Genomic DNA, 20,201 nt, shown 5'->3' with positions numbered 1-20,201 from the left:
ACTAAAGATAAGGAGGAAGAACCCTCATATGGCCCAGGACTTGATAGTTTGATGTGAGTATGAATATTTTGTGAAAGACTAGATTTTAAAGTTGCGAGAATCTTCTTAAAACTTTACTCGCGTTTTTCTCAAAACGACTTTTTCAAACTTTCCGGTACTGTAACTTTCGTAAATATGAACCGATTCTCAATTTTTTTGTTTCCCCGTATTCGTCTACTTAGTGGCTATCGTCGCACGTAGGGGATTTTGAAAATTTTAATTTTTAAGATTTTTAAGGCTGTTTGAGTCCAAAAAAATGAGGAAAAAAGACGAAAAAATTTTCAATATGGCGCCATTTTTTCTCAAATCAAAATTTTCAAAATCCCCTACCTGCGACGATAGCGACATTCCTATAGATTAAAATGCCGTTTGGTTTTTTTGTTTCAGATAATCCGTTTTTGAGTTACAGTACCGGCAATGGAGGGGGAAATTTTTTTGGTGCTCTACAAAAATGTTTATAACTTTGTGATAACAAAATATTTTTGAATAAAAATTTAGGAGAATTATCCTCAACATATACTTTATAAAACAAAAAAAACCCGATCCCCAAATTCCTTTATTATCCTAGTAAAAAAAATTCCCGAAAATTGCCTATTTTTTCCAGCGTCACAGTGGCTATCCCCCTTAATGTAAAAAAAAAACTTTTCATTCAATTTAATTTTATTATACGTATCTATTTTATATAAAAATTCAACCTGTTTTAGCCCGTACTATTCCCAATTCAGACAATTTTTAATGTTACAATAAAATTGTTTTCTATTGTTTCAAGACCAAAATCAGACTTTTTTTGTCACAATCATTTAGCAAAACGTTCCATAATTTTTAGTCGGTATACCAAACGGTATACTTCGCACTACCAAATAGTGAATACCGCTTATTAAATGATGCATGAAATTACAAAGTTTAATATTAATCTTGTCATCTTGTCAACATTTTAATCTTGTAGATGTATTCACATTGTGTTTAATATCGATGATCAGAAAACTATAGATTTAGATCCAATGAAACGATGAGAACTATTTTACGTATGTTAATACAAATTTATTAGTTATCATTGTAACTAATATTCGCAGATACAAAACTTTTATAGCCCATAAAATGTTAAGCTATGACAAATAAATATGACAGATGTAAAGTTATGATCAACGATCAGTTCATAAAACAAGAGAGCGCATGAATATATTATAATTTAATTTATTTTTTCAAATAAATGCGACATATTAATTTTTAATAAGATACTTAAGACTCAAAAAAATTATAAGTCGCCATCTTAGTCGACTTATGGCTTTTGAACATTTAGAATTGAAATTGTAGATCAAAAACATGATAAGATTTCATATTGAATTTGAAAACAATACATAAAGTCCAAGGACAAATTAACTAGACTGAAAACCGATCAAACTTTTTAGTCTCATTAGATTAGAAACAGCATAAAATATTTATAGCTGCTCAATTATTTCCCTAAAAGGTTGTTTAGACTTAAAACAAATCAAAAAAAAATTTGAATCGTAGATCAAATACAGATGAAAATATTTTTAAAAGTTCAAATACAGATCAATAAGTTATTAAATGCAGATTATTTTTCTCAAAATCAGTTTAAATTTTTCGACCCGGGGTCACCTTTTCAATAACAGATTGCATATCCTGCACTTTTTAGGTTTTATAAACTTTTTTTAAAATTGTTACAATATACTATGTTTGCACAATAACCTTTGATGGTTTAATAAATTAGCATAATTAATTGTTCGATATTAGCATCGTATCGGTTTAAGGCCTCAATTAATCTCACTGACAGCTGAATTAATTAATTTCAGTTACGCGCATAATCGACATAAGAACTCTGTCACGGTATTGTCTAGTTAGCATTTGATTCGTCAAAATCAACAGGTGAAATATTTTTCTTTACCACCGGTGATGCTATTGCTGACTGCAGTTTTCTTATACTTTTGAACATATTCATGTACGGTTTTATTAGTACGCTTAGTTTTCGATAATAAATAATAAACTGAAAGTTAGCAAAAGTGTAAAGTATTTATCACAAATTAAAAATATTCTTAAAAAAACTGTGTATAATATTTTAATATATCGATTTTTATTGATAATTTAAAGTTAATTCCCAGTGTTGAAATCGTAAGATTTCTAATATCATCCAAAATGCATGCTATAACACTAAAAAGTTTGGGAAAATATGAAGCATTTTTGGAAAAAAGTAAAAAAATTGAACCTTTAAAAGTGGGCCCATATATTTTTAGATTTGAACTTGATCCTCTTAACAATGAACTTATAGAAAAAGCAAAAAATGAACTTAATGAAACAGTTGACGTGGTGAATAAAGGTCTTGCTGATATGAGAGAGTTACTACGAGGTAATCAAATAAGAATAATTATTTTATTTTTTATTTTTATTTTTATTTGTAAAGAAATTCCTTCGGCAATTTACAACAATATGATAACATTTTTATGTGTAGAATGTTTAGTATTACTGATTTTATACAATACATAGCATCTGCAAAGAGAAGATATATTTAAGAAATTTAACAAATTAAAAAAATGTATTGTCGCAAACTCTTCACTAAGAATTTCCGTAATTCTTCTGTATGTAGTTGATTGGTTGGAAATTGGTTCAGGATCTATTTATTTAAAAATAAAAGACTCGGTGTTGGGGTGAATAATTGTGATTAATTTATTCCCCAATGGGAGAAAACTCTAGCAATTGCTAGAGAAAAACTCCTCGAAGTTGAATACAATTAAGAGATATGTGAGTGTATATGTGTATTGATATGAATGTATATAATAATTGCACTGTTGTGCAATGAGGGGTGAGAATTGATCTCAGCCGCCGTTAGGTTATTGTGGTTAACCGTCAACCGTTAATATCTCAGTAGAGATGTAAAATATAATTATGATCAGAAAGGATCGTGTGTTTGTAATCGGAAGAGAATTGACTGTGTGTTTAGAATGGTTTGAAAGAACCAGTAGGTTCAAGTATTGAACTTGGTCGCTAGGATCGAGTTGTGTTATAAGTTTGATCGCTGGGATCGAATCTTTGATCAGTGGGATCAAGTTATGTTATAAATTTGATCGCTGGGATCGAATCCTTGATCAGTGGGATCAAGTTGTGTAATGAATTGATCGTTGGGATCGAATCCTTGATCAGTGGGATCAAGTTATGTTATGAATTGATCGCTGGGATCGAATCCTTGATCAGTGGGATCAAGTTATGTTATGATCCGAGAGGATCGAATTATTTTTGATTTAAATGATTTGAATATTTTGTTTAAATTAGTAGTTGAATATAGTTTTCTAATTTACGCGAGAATTTACTATTTAATTTAAATTATTTTCTGAATAACTCAACAAATTATTAAACATATGAATTTATTAATGTACCTTGTTTCTTGTAAATTTGATTTGAATTTAACAATTAACACGATTAAATTTAATTAAATAAAGCACATCAATGAAGTTAAGTTAATAATTACGACTGACTAAATTCAATTAACACTTGCAAAATATAACTAATTAACAATGATTTTAATTATAATTGAATATTATGAAACTGAATTGAAGATTCTTGACAAACTTTTAACAATGATAATTTATTGCGTCTAATTTATCACGCGATTGAAGACAATGGCCGCGATGCTAAACGCTAAGTACGACGTACTTTTTATTAGCGTCTTAAATATTTGACCACGAATTTATGTTAAGTTTAAAATTAATGCACAAATGTCGAATCAATGAATTTAATTAAGTATGAGAACTGATAATTAACTGATAATTAATTACGTTAGCAAATAATAAAACACAATGGAATAATTTCTTTGTCAGAGAGAACGCAGGTATATTGCACTAGTCACTAGTCCCAGTACAACTGCTGCTCATGGCGTCCCCACCGGCCTCGTGCCCCGGGCTCGCGGTCACGGAGGCTAGATATAAGGAGGACGATCGTAATGTATTACAAGCGTCCGAAAATTGGAGGACAGATCTTTCACCACTAGAGTGCGCAAGTGTCTCTAATGTCAGGTTTTTAAATAAATGACGCGGAATGCAATGTACAATCACATTTATCAAAAGAAAACATTATGTTTTATGTTAGTTTTATGGTCATTTGTAATTAATAAATGGCATTGCATATACTGAGCTTCGTTATTTTCATTGTTGCAAGCTTTGTTTACACGGTTCGGATTCAACGTCGGAATAGCATCAGGCTTTAGCGAGTATCTTTTTCGAGGTAATTCTTCATAAATTCCAGTAGTCAATAATATTTTATCAGTTTTAATAATATCTTGATCATTAAAATGTAATTCACAGACATAATCTTTTTTTGGGGTGAGATCTTGCTTTAATCCACAGTACCACAATTTTAACAAGTCTGGACACTTGAATAAACAAACAAAAAATTGACATGAAGTTATATTTGGAAATAATTTTAATAAGTTACTTTGAGTAAAACGTTAGCTCCAAAAAAATGGTAACGATGCAATTTTTTAAAACTAATTCTAAGAAGAAAAAAATTACGTTATACCTTTTTACAATTTCTTTTTTAATTTGATCAAAAATGATACTAAAATCTACTGATATAAAAATTTTTGGGACTCTTGTAACATAAATTATTTAAAAAAAATATTTTGAAAAAAGAGCACTTATAATTTCCTTTAATTTCTATAGGTAAAATTTTTTTTATAATCATTTAATTAATATAAATTTAATTAGTATAAAAATTATTTCTTACAAAAATACTAAGTTAGGTTATATTACCTGTGGCACAATAAATAAAGACGTGTTTCGACTATTTAATTTTAATTTTTTATTACGATCTTTTATCCGGCCACTCAAACACCCATCAACTATACATTTATTTACCATTTTAAACTATTATCACTTTGATTATTAATTAAAAAACTAATTAACTAACTGAATGTCAATTTGGTGTTATTAATAAACAATAACAAACGGACGCCATGATCCGGACATTAGCGAACGTAGTGACGCCCTAGCGGCTTCTTTTTGAAAATGATCTATCCTCAGTTTTCCGGACGCACTAACTGTACATTTACCTATGTCGATCGTCCTCCTTATATCTAGCCTCCGTGCTCGCGGTCTTCTTCCCGCTAAATCATGGAGCGCATGTGCAGCCGCCATTTAACATCGCGTTCATAAGAACGATCATAGAAATTGCCATGAGAATGACCCATGTTAGATATTAAGTATACCCTGATAGCCACCTTACCTATAACTTACTGTCAATCTACGTCCGCAATTTGAAGCAAACTTGACGGAAAGAGTTGGCAAAGCGAGCGATTACCTATTAGTTACCTATAACTTACTCTGCAAATAGACGTCAAAACTTGTTGTACAAGTATTTCCTTCAAATTGTAGTAAAGTTGAAAGGAAATTTAACTACAAGTTTGATTGTTAACTTGTATTCAAGTTGCGGCCGTAGATTTCTGTCAATTTGCTTACAACTGTTGTTGAGTGAAGAATTACCGCCAACTTGATGTCTAACTTAACCGTAACTGCTGGGAGTCAACACTTACTGAGAAAGCGCTGGCTATCAGGGTAGGTGTTTAAAGTTTGAATACACTCATGAGAGCGCTTTAGTCAATCTCTTTTGTACCGACATCAAACAAAAAAATTATACACTAGAAATTTAGATTGAGGTACGCGCGCACTCCTATCCTAATACGGAATCAGGGTCCATTTTTTTAAATTTCGATGTTCAACTAACTTAAAAAAAAAGTCATTAACTTTACATTTAAGAATTTTGCTGCAAAAAATCAGCAGGTGAAATAGACATTAAATTTTTAAATTAATGACACCCGTTGATATGAAATACAAACCATTCGATTAGCTTGATACTAAGACAAAATTTTTTAAAACTATGATAAAATTAACGTAGAGTTATCAAATTTTGAATCACAATAGCGGCAAAATTTCTGGGTTTAATTCTCTTCGCTGTTGTAATATTTTGCATACCTTATTCCGTGAAACGGTTAAGGTTTTGGGTTAGTCTCGACATGTTTATTTATTACTTTCATTTGTAAGCTAAATTATTTTAAGTGAGAAATTTATTTGAAAGCCATAATTAACAGTTAAATTTGTCGTTAAAGACAAATTTGGGAGCTGGGTAAATAAAGGATAAAGGAAAAGGAGACTTTACTCAGCAGGAATTTTTTCGGTAACCGAAAAAATAATTTGGACAGCCCAGACTCGAACCCAGATTATTTGGTTACGCGCCAAAGGCTCTTACGGTAAAGAGCCATATAAATTCCCCAACTAAATTTGAAGAAGTTTTTAATTTGGTTATCCTATTAATAAAGTTTTTACATTTTTTACGTTTTATTTAAAAACTAGCACTCCACCCGGGCTTCGGAGGAGTATTTTACAAAAATTTCAAAATTAATTATAATATAATATAAGGTAAAAGACCCAAAAATTGACACTAGCCTCGTTGTTAGACACTTGCAATTTTATTCTAATTAAAAAAATGAAGTGTTTTCAAAAAACCAATTTTCTTAAAATTTATATTTATTAATTTATTAGAGTTGATTTTTTTTTTTTTTTTTTTTAAATAAAATTACAAGTGTCAATAACTGCGTCTTTTACCTTTTATTTAACCTATGCCATCCGGGGATAGTGTAGCTTTCCAACAGTGAAATAATTTTTCAAATCGGTTCAGTAGTTTTGGAACCTATTCAATACAAACAAGCAAATAAACGACCAATTAAATTTTTCCTCTTTATAATATAAGTATAGATATATATTAATAATTAGTTTAATTACATCATTTCATATATTTAGCAATAATATTTGACTTTATTGTAAGGTGAGACTGAGCTTAATGTTCCTGATGATGATTATTTTTTTGCAACATTTCTAAGACCTTGTAAATGGCATGCAAAACCAGCTTTTCAAGTGGTAAGAAGTTTTTTTCTATTATTTCATAGTTAGAGATATATTCGTATGTATTAATGTCATAATAAAATAAGGTTCTAATTATGTCGAAAAAAAACGTAAAGTTACAATCACTCTCAAAAGCCACACACTTACGCCGTGTGCTTGTTAAACATATATAAGAACAATAAAATAAAAGCACTTTTCTTACATCTTCATCTAGCGAAACCTATAAAGTAAATTATAAATTATTGCAAATTAAAAAAAATAAAGAAAATAATGGTATTGAATTATTAATAGATGAAACAGTTGTATCATTACAATATGACGCATCCAGTTTATTCGGATAATTTAACGCCGATGGATGAGCGAGACGTATTATCAGCAGGATGTGTTGCACCACTTCCAGTACGCACTAGAGACGGATGTAGAGTATTTTTAGTTCAATGTGGTACTAGATGGAATCCGAATGAAATTTCATTGGATCAAATGCTGAGAGGCATTAGATTGGTTACTCAATCTTCTCTTTTTGAACCTGCAACTCAGGTATGTCTATAAAAAGAAAAATTTATGATAAATATAATTCAAAATTATTGAACATTCTTTTATTCAGGTTTCTGGAAGCCACATAATTTTTGATTTGGATGGATTTACTTTATCTCATTCGTTATGCTTCACACCAAGATATGCAAAAGCAGTGCTTGATTGGGTACAAAAGTGTTATCCTGGCAGAATAAAAGGTTTACATATGGTCCATAACCCTTTCTTGTTCAATGTAGTTTTTGCACTTTTTAAACCTCTTCTGACGGTAAAATATTTTTTATATTTTTACAACCAATCCATTTACCCCAAAAAAATTTGTCAAATTTTATGTTTATTAATGTTTTGTTTTATTAATTAATTAAGAAAAAATTAGGTAAAAGAATATTTTTTCATGGTACGAACAAAGAATCGCTGTTGAAAGTAGTTGATCGCAAAGCTGTACCAAAATATATGGGAGGAGATTTAAATGTGCCAATTCAACCACTTGGAAAGCCTTTATGGGAATATTTCTGCAATTTTCAAGAAGAACTTGAAGGTAATGATATTTTAAAACTTAGCATAGTATATTCCGCATGGAAAAAGTGTACAATTTTAAAGTATACTCAAAGTTATAAACATTAGTATACTTTTTACAATACGACTGAAGATTTGATAAATAAGCTATAAAATATATCATAGAGAATATAGATTTAATATGTAGATAATTGCACAACTTCGAATATATCTGAAACCACACCCGACTTGGAATTCTAAAGTATAGTCAACTATTATGCGTTAATTGATAGTTAATTAACGACAATTTTTTGTAATACTTATTATGTTTCAAAATATACTTTTTAACTATACGCTTTTTTTCATACATAATATTTTACGTTTTTATGTAATTACGAAAAAACTAATTCATTAAATGATTTTTTAGAGACTGTAAAACTTGGATATTCGAAGAAGTAATATTCTTGTCCAGCAGATTCATTATCGAAGTCAACAACTATGTATCAATTTTGTTTAAGGATTCATGCAGTATAAGCACAATCTTATCTTAATGATCTTTTACTGTAATTTTCGTTTATTTCGATGATAATATGTGTGCAATGGAAAATAAAGTTATTGAACGATCAAAATAGTGAGCACAATATTATGTTTAGATTGCACTAATAACTAAAAAACGTATGGTCAATTCGTGCGAGATCATCAATTTTTATTCACTTATGAAAGTCCGATTATATAGGGTAGAACCACTGGTTTTGGGCACCTTAGCGTTAGTTATGGACACTTTGAAATTCAATGATTGGGCAGAAAATTGTAATGTAAAATAATATTTTCATAGAATTTTTAAACGCTTACATTCATACAAACGAAATTTATGATGCTATTACATTTATAAATTATCAATACAATAATTTAAACTTCAAATTTCTAAAAATGGTACAGTGTCCACAAACAGTATCTCCACCTTACTCACGAAAAAGATCTGTTTATAAAATATACGTAATTGATTAGACACTGTTCCAAGTCGACAAATATTTTAAAGAAATTTATTCCAGTTCTTGAAACTGCTTGTCAATTTTCTGTATGGTCACTGGTTGTTGAGATATCAATGATTCAAGACCAAAGAGTCCTCTTTCGTTTAGATATCTTCGCCACAAATGGACGTAGTAAGAAAATGGAAAAAGGAAATTAAAGCTGAATAAACAAGCTATCTGGTAGATTTGATCCTCTAATCGAAAAAGATTTTTCAAAGCCTATGGAGCAAGAACAAGAAGAGTAAAAATTATGAAAATTTTACTTTTCTGCGCTATTTCTTTGGAAAAAATTGGAAAATTTTAGAGCTGCAAAACGCTTTTTGTACCAAGTCTTTACGGTAATTTTTCACTGATACAGCTCGTCAAAAATCATCGATAAATTTGGAAATTTTTTTTGCTCCCTTACATTTGATGATAATTTTTATTCGTTTGTTATTTTTCAATGCCATGTCTCTTTGGTCACTTAATTGTGTTGCATTATAGTTCTGTATAGTTTAGTCAAGTTTGTTATTACAAATTAAATTATTTAAATACTAAATGTTTGATTTAGTATAATAATAATTCAGGTCTAATGTCAAGCGTACACCATATTTAATTAACACAAATTGATTGTATGCGAAAATAAGGGATTATATGAGTTTTTTCCAGGAAAAAATGGCCAATTTTTAAATGCAGCCTTAAGGTTGTAACAGGGTAAAATTACCCTTAATCGATAAATCACAGGATATCGATAATTATTCGACATAGCACTGGCGCGTCTCGATCTTCGGGCCTAAAGGGAGAATAGGAGGGGGTGAGTTTGGGTTAAAATAGGTGAGCCGTACAGTGGAAAAGGGAGAAGTAGTGTGACCGCCAGACTGAGTGCCACGGAAATCAAAAAGGACCGATCCCCGGAGTAGTGACGAGACGAAGGAAGTCAACTACAACTAGGACTTCATCCTCAACGAGTGAGTTAGATCATTGTTTTGTTCGTCAAGGTATCAATTATTACTCTGTGGGAAAGAAGTGGACCGCGGTTTACCGAATACCCAGTTACTTCTCCTATTTAATTATTATGGATCGTTTAATCGACGATTATTAATAAATTAATAGTGGAACATTTGCTAGTTTTGGATTTAGTGATTTTCATGGGGGTTTATACCCGAAAATCTCTCAATCGACCTTGCGGGAAAATTTAATAACTAAAAATTTTCAATTAATTAATTAACATCCGAAAATTTCGTTAATTTTATTGTTGTAATTTTTATAACGATTAACTTAGTAAAATTGATTGATTTTTGTCGCAGTGTGAGTGTGAGACAAGTGTGGGTTATGTGTGAGTTGCAGAACATCTAGGTTATGTTTCGTCGCTGGGCTGTTACTCCTGTGAGCCGAGTCAACGAGCCCGGTATATGATTCGTCTCTGTGCGGGTGATTGTAGGTTTAGAAATCGGGTAGACGCCGAAAGGGGCTCGTAGAGAATAAGTTAGAAATCGACGGGTAGACGCCGAAAGGGGCTCGTCGAGAATAAGTTAGAAATCGACGGGTAGACGCCGAAAAGGGACTCGTCGAGAATAAGATATTGTTAAGTGTGGTTAGTGTGTGAGTGAATGAATTTTGTTAACTAATTTTAAGTCAAACACTGTTAAGTTTTTGAAGTTATACTTCTTTAGGCGCGTTATGAAAAAATGATGAGTGAAATTTTAAGATGCGCGCGCACCTGTGACACAAAATTAACAGTATGAAGCCGTCTGCTTAACCGCTCATTAAGTCTCGAAAAAAAAGCTACCAACAAAATAGGAATTGAACCTCGATATTAGTCGCGCATGTTGGTACGCTCGTCACCTCTGATCACTGTTTTCATATTTATAATATTTATCAACATGTCTCTAGTTTATACATTCACAACACGTGTTTGAGTTTCATACAAGTGCGAATTATATATGTGCTAATAAATTATATTCAGTAGTGATTTAAATTGAATATTTTGATTGATATTACTTACTATTTGTGAATATTAGTGAAAAAAATTGTGCTTATATACTTTTTCAAGTGCTCCAATATAATTGAGGTTAACTATCCGTATGTATTATTTATTGATATAAATTAAAATACTTTTATTTAATATAATTAACACTAAATATTATTAAATTATTAATGTTAAATACTTATTATTGGTTATTTAATATTCATAAAATAAAGAAATAAATTTAATAAAACATTTAATAAAAAGTTTGTGATAAAAATTAAAATTGAACATCAAATTATAATATTAATTTTTAATATTTGCTATTAAATTGAATAAATAATAAATATTTATAAAAATAACTAAATAAATTTAATGAAAACTTTTTGATAAAAATGAAAAGTGAATATTAAATTAAGAAATCAATAAAAATATTTAAAAAATGACCAACCTTAAATTCGATTTTTGAATTTATTATTAAATTTATTTTTAAAATATTAAATAATCAATAATAAACATTTAAAATTAAGAATCTTATAATATTTAGTACAAATTTTGTCTTATATATTTATTATTCTCTAAATTTTGTTTTTAATAATTATATATATATATATATATATATATATATATATATATATATATATATATATATATATATATATATATATATATTATTATTATTATTATTATTATTATATATTATTATTAATAATATATTATTATATTATTTAAATTTATATTAAATATATATATTAAATATATTATTATATAAATATATTAATTTTCAATTTTTAATATTAATTATTGATATCTAAGATCAATCTAAGATTCTTTTAGTTTAAATTTGATGACTATTAATGGTACTATTCAATTTCTGTTCTAGTTTTCAAGATGGGTAAAACAAATGCGGAACACTGTAAAAACTATTACAATCGAAAAAAAGCTGCCAAAGAAGCTGAAAAAATTCGACAAGGCTTTTCCGTAGAAAAACCAATAAAAAAAACAGGAGCAGAACGTACTCGTGCTTATAGGCTGCGAAAAATAATGCTTTCACAAGCAAACGAATCATCCGCGACTGACATTTCATCTATCCCGTCAACTTCAAATTCACGAATAAGGACTTTTGAACCATCATTTCAGTTAGCTACCACCAGTGTTAGTACAAATCATCCAGATGTCTCAACGATGTCCAGTACTGGTATTGCTGATCATGATGGTGATAATTTACATTATTCATTTTTATCTACTTCAACACACGACAATCGCAACTCTATAATTGTACAAGCTGAGGTGCATATGGCTAATTCTCCTGTGCTGTATAATCACAGTACAGCAGAAAACTTTTTGAAGTTATACTTCTTTAGGCGCGTTATGAAAAATTGATGAGAGTGAAATTTTACGATGCGCGCGCACACCGTGACACAAAATTTACAGAAATGAAGTTGCCCACTAAATCGCTCATTAAGTTGAGGAAAAAATGCTACCAACAAAACAGAAATAGAACCTCTATTAGTGGCGCATGTTGGCACGCACGCCGCTTTGTCTATTAGCAAACATCGATACCCCACCACGAACACCCTTTTCAATGAAAAGAAGCATCTCAGGATCAGTTAACAGTTCAAGTTCTACTTCAGTATGCTTTAACATTGCAGAGTTTGAAAGACCTGGTGCTGTATAAAAATGTAGGGCATCTAAATTGTATGTCTTAAAGCAACTGCGTCTAAAATTCTCAAAAACATCAGCCAGGAGAAGTACATCAGTCTTCAAGTACAAGTCTGAGTACTCACCTAACGTATTGATACCGAATTCATTCCAAACTACTTGAGCAAAAGCATAATCATCATCAGAAATAGTTGAGTTTGTTAATTTTGAATAAAATGAATCCTGGTTAGGTAACTGTGTCTCGTCTAGTCTGTCAATACTGTCAATGTACTCATACGGGAATACACCCTTACGTATTGCTAATTTAAATTTGTCGGGGTCAGTGTAGTGCAGTCGCGTAATCTGTTTGTCTTTGTCATCAAGGTATGAAGCTAATTTATCTAAACTGGAGGCCATAAATCTAAAAGAATCAATAGAAAGACTGAAGTATTTTTAACTGATTTTGTGAAAGAAATGTAACGCTCTTTATTGATTGGTAATAATATTATTTCACCCTCAAATACTGTAGCTAAGGATTTAATTATAAAGTGCGAGTCATAGCCAGATAAATTATGAAAGACAACTGGAATAATAGTGGATTTTTGATAATTAACGTTACATGATTTATGAGCTGCGTTTCTATAGTTACCCGTGAAGTGACAATGATCATAGACTTTATCTGTTGTAGAAGTGATTGGTTTTTCACAGATGTGACACTCAGTTGCCTGATTGTGTCTATCTTGTTGCTCTTTCGTTAAAGGTTTCATTTTAATGGGATTCTTTAGAATTTTTTCAAAGTCCAGAGCTAATGACTCTAATTGTTTAACAAACCAGTTTATGCAATCAGGAGAACGATTTAATTCAAATTTGGAGAGTGTGTTATCATAGCTGCAATGTACATAGTAAGCAATACTGTGTGGAACATGTTTATTAATTGTCTTTTCATCATCTCCTGGGGGTTCGAGTGTGCATTCTAGATCCGCGTAAACCACAAACGGCACAGTATCTTTAGACTTAAAATCTTTGAATTTCAAAATTTTATTTTTTTTCACTGGGAAATTCCATGCGGACTTTGTTAGATTTAAAACAATCTACTCGGTGCTCTAAATAACATTTTTCTAATTTGAAATGATTCAAACAACGATCACAAAAGTATAATCTATGTCTACCTAGAGATATTTGACTTGTAATTAATCCAGAAAGATTATGTATCCATGCAAAGTGATAGACAGACTCAGGGTGTATTCGTTTTGGGTGCTTAGACGCTCGCAGCGCTCAGGCTTATAAGCGCATTTTATTGGTATTCGTCTTGGCTCACCAATGCTTACGTTACTCATCTAAATACCGTTCGTTTTGATTATCATAAGCTGTATTGAGCATTGACAATAGTCAGTTAGCCATCAACAATAGTCAATTGGCACCAATATGGCGGGTTTAAATAATTTAGCTATTTTTCAAGCAGTAGAATGTTTATTCGAAATCGTTAATAATGATAGTGACGATAGTGATGATGAAGATTTGAAAGAACTTGAAAACAGTGATGATGAAATACTATGGGAATATTCCGGGACATACTTGGATTATTATCATAGAAGAGAAAGTTTACCAAAGCTCCAAAATTATGTTGAAGACATAGTGCAAGCTTACACCGAAAAAGAATTTCAATCGCACTTCAGGTAATTATCATAAAATATAATATTTTAATAATGCACAGACAAAAAATTAGTAATCAAGTTTATACTTCAATGCGATGGATTTTTCTTATCAGATTGAAATTACTTTTAGTTATTATTAATGTATCTAATTAAACTTTATATTTTAGAATGCGCCGATCAACGTTTTATTTTCTTATGGATACAATAAAACCTTCATTAATAAGAAAAACAGCAGGATGTAAAATGTTATCGCCAGAGAAACAATTACTTATTGCACTGTGGAAAATGGCCACTCCTGATTCATATCGGTATGTTAAAAAAATTCTTCATTTTATAAATGCTGTATGTAGATAAATAAAAATAGAGAAACTTTATTAATTTTGTATTTTTAGATCGATTTGTCAAAAATTTAATGTCAGCTTTGCAGTAGCACTCTTGAGTGTGCGTAGAGTTGTAAATTCATTAGTTGCAATTGCACCTAACTTTATAGTTTGGCCAGATCCTGAAAAAGTTGATAATATTTCGCATGGATTTGAAGTTACAAGTGGGTTTCCAAATGTTATTGGCGCAATTGACGGAACACATATAAATATTACCAAACCTCGTCAACACTCGGAATCCTATGTTAACAGAAAAGGTCACCATTCAATTCAGTTACAGGTAAATAATATAATAATAAATAGTAATCTCTGGCATTGCATAAAAAAAATAAATTTTCTTTATAGGCTGTATGTGATAGTCAAGCAAGATTTCTTCATTGTTATGCTGGAAACGTTGGATCAGTACATAATGCTAGAGTATTTCGTCTTTCAGAAGTAAATAACTATCTTAATGATCCACTGAAATTTCCAAATGACTGTCATTTAGTTGGTGATGCAGCTTACTCTATTCATAAAAACGTATTAACTCCTTATCGAGATAACGGTCATTTATCAATTCGTCAAAAGAACTATAATTTTTGTCACTCATCTGCACGTATAGCTATTGAACGTGCATTTGGATTACTGAAAAAAAGATTTCGTAGTCTATTGACAGTGTTAGATATGACCCGCACAGATTTGATACCCGATTTTATAATTGCCTGCTGTGTTTTACATAATATATGCTTATTAAAATCAGATGAATTACCAGTTGATGAAGATATTGGAGAAGAAAATGAAAATAATAATGAAAATTTCAACGATATTCGAAGTAGAGAAGCGGCTACTGAAGGTGCTCAGAAACGTAATGTAATATGTTATCGGCTTCCCATGAGAAATGTTTAAAAAAATCTACAAATTTTGCTTATTTCATTTAATTTTCATTTAATATTTGTATAAATGTTAGTCTGTAAGATATCGAAAGAAAGCGTTTGTAAAAAAAATTGTAATTATTTTATGAGTTATTTTCAAAACTCACTTAACTGTAAATATAAAAAATCCGTTCTCCTTTCATTGAATTATGAAAAATATTAATTTGTTATTTAATAAATATCTATTATTTTGGTAAAAACCATTAAAATGTATACATTTCAAATTTTAAAAATACAGAAAATATACAACAATAAACTAATTTTTTATTTAAAAATAGCTTGATAAAAATTTATTCATATTTATATGTTATTAACAATATTAAATATAAGTAGTTATATTAACATTTAGTTTTATTTGTAAGCTAACAATAAAAAATAGTGAATCTAAAGATATAAAAAAACTTATATTTATGTTTTGAACAATAATCTCTATACGGAAAATATATGTTTTAAATCAAACTAACATTTAGTAATAAATATTTAGTCGTAAAAATTAAAATTTTTGTTGACGGTTAACTATTTGTGCTAACAATTCGACAGCTCTTTTTTTTAATTCAAGATTTTCCTCCATCTTACGTTCCTTAAATTCCAATAATTCGCGGAATCTACGATCTTTATTAGTTTCTTGGATACTTGAGCGTTCTTCTAAAACATCCAATAACTTGTCGATAGGCTGCTTACTTTTTGATTTTTCTAAACAAAATATGTCAATTTAAAATATTTAATAATTATTCCTCATAAAAATTCTTATTTTATTTATTACATATTTTATACAAGATGACAAGCTGTATACTTACTAACTATCGTTGCTGTTTCATCTAATTCATTTTCAGAGCTTACACTGCTACATGTAGAATTCGATCGTGTTCTCTTGCCAGTTGATGAACACGTTGCTGTCGGAGTTATATTTGGTTTTGCTCCTAGTAGGTCATCCATTAGCTAAAAAAAAGAGCGTTTTTACATTTGAAATTAGTTTTCGTAAGAAATATATGAAAACTTACCGTAAAGTAAGGCCAAGTTTTTGCAGAATTGCCAGATTTATTATTGTGGTCTTTAATTTTTTTGTAAGTTCTTTTTAATCCCGAAAATTTTGATTGACATTGCGGTCCAGTTATTTTATGTCCATAGGTATTGAGTTGATCACTTACATTTTTCCAAAGTTTTTTTTTGTGAAATTTTTCCGGTTGTGAAATTGTTTTCATTTGTTCGGTACTCTTCTATAAGCATGAGTATTGCTTCGTGAGGCCATTTGAACACTATATATAATTATATATCACAAAATTTAATAAAGAAGAACAATATAATTTATGAAAATCAATTACATAATTTTTTTTTTTTAATAAAAACCTGAATCTTCAACTGTACAGTCATCTGGATCACCTGATGCATTAGCCTCATTGAACTGATCAAAATCCATTTCTCCATCAAGAGCTTCCACAGATCCCGGATTTTCATCTAACAATGAGGATTTTATAAAATAATAAGTTATTAAAATTAACAGTATAATACAGTATTTAAATTATTTTTTATATAGGGAATATTTTATGTTAAATATAAGAAATTAGAAATAAAAATTAAACATACCACTTATTTGTTTCGCATACTCAAAACTTTTTGCTTCTTCCAATTTTTACTAGCAAAATAAGAATCTAAAAAAATAAATTAAAACAAATTATCATTTTCTTTCTGTAAGTAGACAACGAAAAGTTTACCAAGTTCATTTCAAGGAAATAAATTTTTTTATGAAACCGGTATTCACAAATCATGAAACAAAATAATCAATTTTTTATTTATTAATATTCTGAACTCAGTTTAATATTTATAACAATGACTAATGAATAAAAGAATATTTTATGAAAAAATAATTGTTATGTATAATTACCTTCGCTCAACTGTTGAATTTCTTCAGCAGTTACAGATATCGTGTACATTTTATTTGAAATTGGATCTTCTAAGTTTATTAAGAATAATTTAGGTGAGACCATTGCCATTTTTAGTAAATAATTTAATTTTTATTTATTAGTTTAAACAGTTACAATTATTCCTAATTAATACAAAAGATAGGTTATTACGATTGACACTTGTTGCTATATAATGCGCAAATAGCATTCGTCTTGGAAACTATTAGGATATGGTAAAATTCAGCATTCACGCTTTTGGTGCCTTACCTCGCGAGGTAAGGCACTTGTGAGCGTCTCAGTTGCATTTTGAACTCAACCATACTCGCGCTTTCAAGCGCTTACAGAGGCAAGATAAACACTAAAAACACCGCTTAGTGGCGCTCAAAGCGTGTAATCGTCCAAGACGAATGCACCCTCAATATTATCTAAATTATCAGTATAATTTACACTTTTTTTAATCATTAATAAATGTATTGTTGGTATTTCTGACTCGAAGTTACTTAAATATAATGGGATAATAGTACTTTTTTCAGACTTTTTACCCGTGAATTCTGACTCTATACCATATACATTAATGCTAAGGTAATTCATTTTTTCAAATTTTGGTATATCATTAAGTTTGATTGGAAATTGAATACCTTCATAATTTAATCTGACGCTGAAGTGTCGATAACTTGTAGGATCACCCGGAACCAATACTGGTGGATGCAAGGTAGCGTTGACATACCACAGGAAGCAGAATCCATCATTGTTCTGGATGTTCGTAACCGCATTCTTCTTCTTGACAATATCCTTTGGCAATCTGACGAAGGTGGAGTTTCCAACTTGGGTTGGTGTGAATAGTGACATGGTTACCATCAAGCTGTTCGATCCAAGCAGACTCCATCTGGAACCCTCATGTTCAAATTCTTCAATTCTTTGAAGTAATTTGTCGTATACATGTTCACTGTACCAATCCTGGAGAGATGTAGCAGGGAGAATCTCACGACTTTTAGTGATGAAAGACTTTCGCTCTTCTACATCTTCTTGTTTCCGGAATGTACAAAAGAGTTCAACATTCACTTTCAGCCCTGCCAGATCTCTCAAGACACTCTGTACCTTGTTGATGATGATGTCCTGTGAGGCCTGGAGAAATGATGCTGGATCTTTGTGATGTTGGTTGACAACACATCCAGTCTGGATGTTACCAGCAAAAGCATTCTCCAAGTCCTTCCATTTGACTCCTTGGTTAATATCTCCACCAACAACTTGGTTACCGAGTCTGGAGAACTGATCGGTAAACCAGTTGAGTTGGTTGATGTGCGCTTGAATACTTCGTCTCACTTGAATTGTTGTTCCAGGATCCAGTAATATTGTGTTGAAGTATTCAATGGTCTCCTCACACACTCGTAAACACCTTTGACGATGTTCATCAGTGAGCTGCTCTCCCAACAGATCAGCATATGAGACTGCAATAGTGTCCACCAAGTTCTTGAGAGCCTCGATAAGGTTATGTTGTGCCATTTTGGAACGAGAATCACTACTGTCTTACACAATATTATAGGTTATGTACACTGTTTATAGGTTATATACACTGTTTATAGGTTATATACACTGTTTATAGGTTATGTACACTGTTTATAGGTTATATACACTGTTTATAGGTTATGTACACTTTTAAAGGTTATGTCACTGTTTATAGATGATATACACTACACAATAGTTTTTGTACACTGGACTATACTCGCGTACTTCACAACACTGAACTTCATTATATTTTATAACACTGAATACTGTTTAATCACGAGAGATGTACTTCGTTTTTGTGAAGTACGGCTTGAGCGCGCTGCTTTTATAGCCAGAGGGTACTACGCAGTTACCCCCCACTCCTTTACCTCAAAAACGGTTTGATGACGTCATCTGCTACGCAGTTAGAAATAGAACAAAGAAAACTGAGCAGTTATGCAACCTTGAACAGGCTCAGACCTGTATGATGACGTCATCTACTACGCAGTTAGAAAATTCTAGAACAGAATGAGTCATCTACTACGCAGTTAGAAATAAAGCAAAGAGAACTACGCAGTTACCGTGACCTTGAACAGGTTCAGACCTGTTTAGAAGTAGACAGAAACCTCGACAGATGGCGTATCTTCTCGCATGTACTCCTCATACATACAGTTTGAATATATTAATCTTTTCAGAATATAAACAATGAAATGCACCTGTAATCTAAGCAACTATTATTGATGCTGAGATCACAGGTGCATTTTTTAACAAAAATTCAGGAAATCAGAATCAAAATTTGAAATGGCGGAAATCAGACTCAAAATGGCGGATATTATACTTAAAATGACGGCTCGATATAAAAATGGTGGAAATCAGATTCAAAATGGCGGATTCATAACATAAAATGGCTGAAGTCAGATTCAAAATGGCAGATTTCAGATAGCAGCCACCAAAATGGCGGATAGCAGCCACCAGATGGCAGATTCAAAATGGTGGGAAAATAGCGGATAAATTTTAAAAATGGCGGATAGATTTAAATTACAGAATTCAGCACCAGCACCACCTATGAAAACAACCGATAAAAACCTCATTCATAACCTCAAAATGCCATACATATCTACCACCGACAACACCTACTGTCGGCAAAAACAGGTCGCCCATATCTACAGAGGATACTTACCACGTACACGAATCCATCGCTGGTAAGGTAGAGCTCAGCTTAGCACGGGTGTGAACCCGCAAAGCTGTTTTACCGACTGAGTATCACCCCCTGTTTACCTAC

General features: G+C 30.8%; 4 protein-coding genes and 1 long non-coding RNA gene across 6 annotated transcripts in view; 2 read left to right on the top strand and 3 right to left on the bottom strand.

The window, feature by feature from the left end:
* Positions 1–4,276: 4,276 nt before the first annotated feature.
* LOC141525728 (uncharacterized) lies at positions 4,277–6,861 on the bottom strand. The gene is made up of 2 exons (XR_012478891.1): positions 4,800–6,861; positions 4,277–4,420 (listed from the first exon to the last, which is right to left on the bottom strand). It is a non-coding gene; the product is annotated as an uncharacterized LOC141525728 (long non-coding RNA).
* A 143-nt stretch (positions 6,862–7,004) lies between these two features.
* On the top strand, positions 7,005–8,599 carry LOC141525715 (retinaldehyde-binding protein 1-like). The gene is made up of 4 exons (XM_074240282.1): positions 7,005–7,481; positions 7,549–7,743; positions 7,842–8,013; positions 8,398–8,599. Exons 1-4 carry the CDS (start codon positions 7,236–7,238, stop codon positions 8,427–8,429), a joined length of 645 nt encoding a protein of 214 aa, XP_074096383.1. The 5' UTR covers positions 7,005–7,235; the 3' UTR covers positions 8,430–8,599.
* Positions 8,600–8,741: 142 nt separating this feature from the next.
* The window catches only part of LOC141525673 (alpha-tocopherol transfer protein), a 48,699-nt gene continuing 37,239 nt past the window's right edge, over positions 8,742–20,201 (top strand). Inside the window, exon 1 of the mRNA XM_074240240.1 lies at positions 8,742–9,948. The gene's annotated coding sequence lies outside the window, so the exon portion shown is untranslated. The remainder of the gene's footprint in view (positions 9,949–20,201) is intronic.
* On the bottom strand, positions 15,830–17,111 carry LOC141525719 (uncharacterized). Of its 2 annotated transcripts, XM_074240301.1 has the most exons (4): positions 16,881–17,111; positions 16,535–16,789; positions 16,331–16,472; positions 15,830–16,226 (listed from the first exon to the last, which is right to left on the bottom strand). In XM_074240301.1, exons 2-4 carry the CDS (start codon positions 16,733–16,735, stop codon positions 16,027–16,029), a joined length of 543 nt encoding a protein of 180 aa, XP_074096402.1. In that variant the 5' UTR covers positions 16,736–16,789; positions 16,881–17,111; the 3' UTR covers positions 15,830–16,026. The 2 variants fall into 2 exon arrangements, with proteins under 2 accessions (XP_074096402.1, XP_074096396.1); XM_074240295.1 differs by having other exon boundaries at positions 16,535–17,111.
* LOC141526520 (uncharacterized) lies at positions 16,870–20,112 on the bottom strand. The gene is made up of 4 exons (XM_074241557.1): positions 18,073–20,112; positions 17,416–17,484; positions 17,138–17,182; positions 16,870–16,988 (listed from the first exon to the last, which is right to left on the bottom strand). Exons 1-4 carry the CDS (start codon positions 18,935–18,937, stop codon positions 16,870–16,872), a joined length of 1,098 nt encoding a protein of 365 aa, XP_074097658.1. The 5' UTR covers positions 18,938–20,112.

Source organism: Cotesia typhae, unplaced genomic scaffold (assembly GCF_013202065.1).
Source record: "Cotesia typhae breed Kobodo isofemale line unplaced genomic scaffold, CoteBio_Ctyphae contig_11, whole genome shotgun sequence".
NCBI classification, from domain to species: domain Eukaryota; kingdom Metazoa; phylum Arthropoda; class Insecta; order Hymenoptera; family Braconidae; genus Cotesia; species Cotesia typhae.
The sequence above is the reverse complement of the archived record's forward strand: the minus strand, read 5'-3'. Positions and strand labels throughout refer to the sequence as shown.

What these genes read in the sequence shown, in the direction of transcription:
- LOC141525715 (XM_074240282.1), top strand. Translation starts at nt 7,236, where the DNA reads ATGAAACAGTTGTATCATTACAATATGACGCATCCAGTTTATTCGGAT. An exon ending in TTTTTAAACCTCTTCTGACG is followed by an intron (nt 7,744 to 7,841) that starts GTAAAATATTTT and finishes TAATTAATTAAG; the next exon opens with AAAAAATTAGGTAAAAGAAT. An exon ending in TTTTCAAGAAGAACTTGAAG is followed by an intron (nt 8,014 to 8,397) that starts GTAATGATATTT and finishes ATGATTTTTTAG; the next exon opens with AGACTGTAAAACTTGGATAT.
- LOC141525719 (XM_074240295.1), bottom strand. Translation starts at nt 16,735, where the DNA reads ATGAAAACAATTTCACAACCGGAAAAATTTCACAAAAAAAAACTTTGG. An exon ending in AAACTTGGCCTTACTTTACG is followed by an intron (nt 16,473 to 16,534) that starts GTAAGTTTTCAT and finishes TCTTTTTTTTAG; the next exon opens with CTAATGGATGACCTACTAGG. An exon ending in TGAAACAGCAACGATAGTTA is followed by an intron (nt 16,227 to 16,330) that starts GTAAGTATACAG and finishes TATTTTGTTTAG; the next exon opens with AAAAATCAAAAAGTAAGCAG.
- LOC141526520 (XM_074241557.1), bottom strand. Translation starts at nt 18,937, where the DNA reads ATGGCACAACATAACCTTATCGAGGCTCTCAAGAACTTGGTGGACACT. An exon ending in CGTCAGATTAAATTATGAAG is followed by an intron (nt 17,485 to 18,072) that starts GTATTCAATTTC and finishes TAATAAACTTAG; the next exon opens with AAGATCCAATTTCAAATAAA. An exon ending in AATTCAACAGTTGAGCGAAG is followed by an intron (nt 17,183 to 17,415) that starts GTAATTATACAT and finishes TTATTTTTTTAG; the next exon opens with ATTCTTATTTTGCTAGTAAA.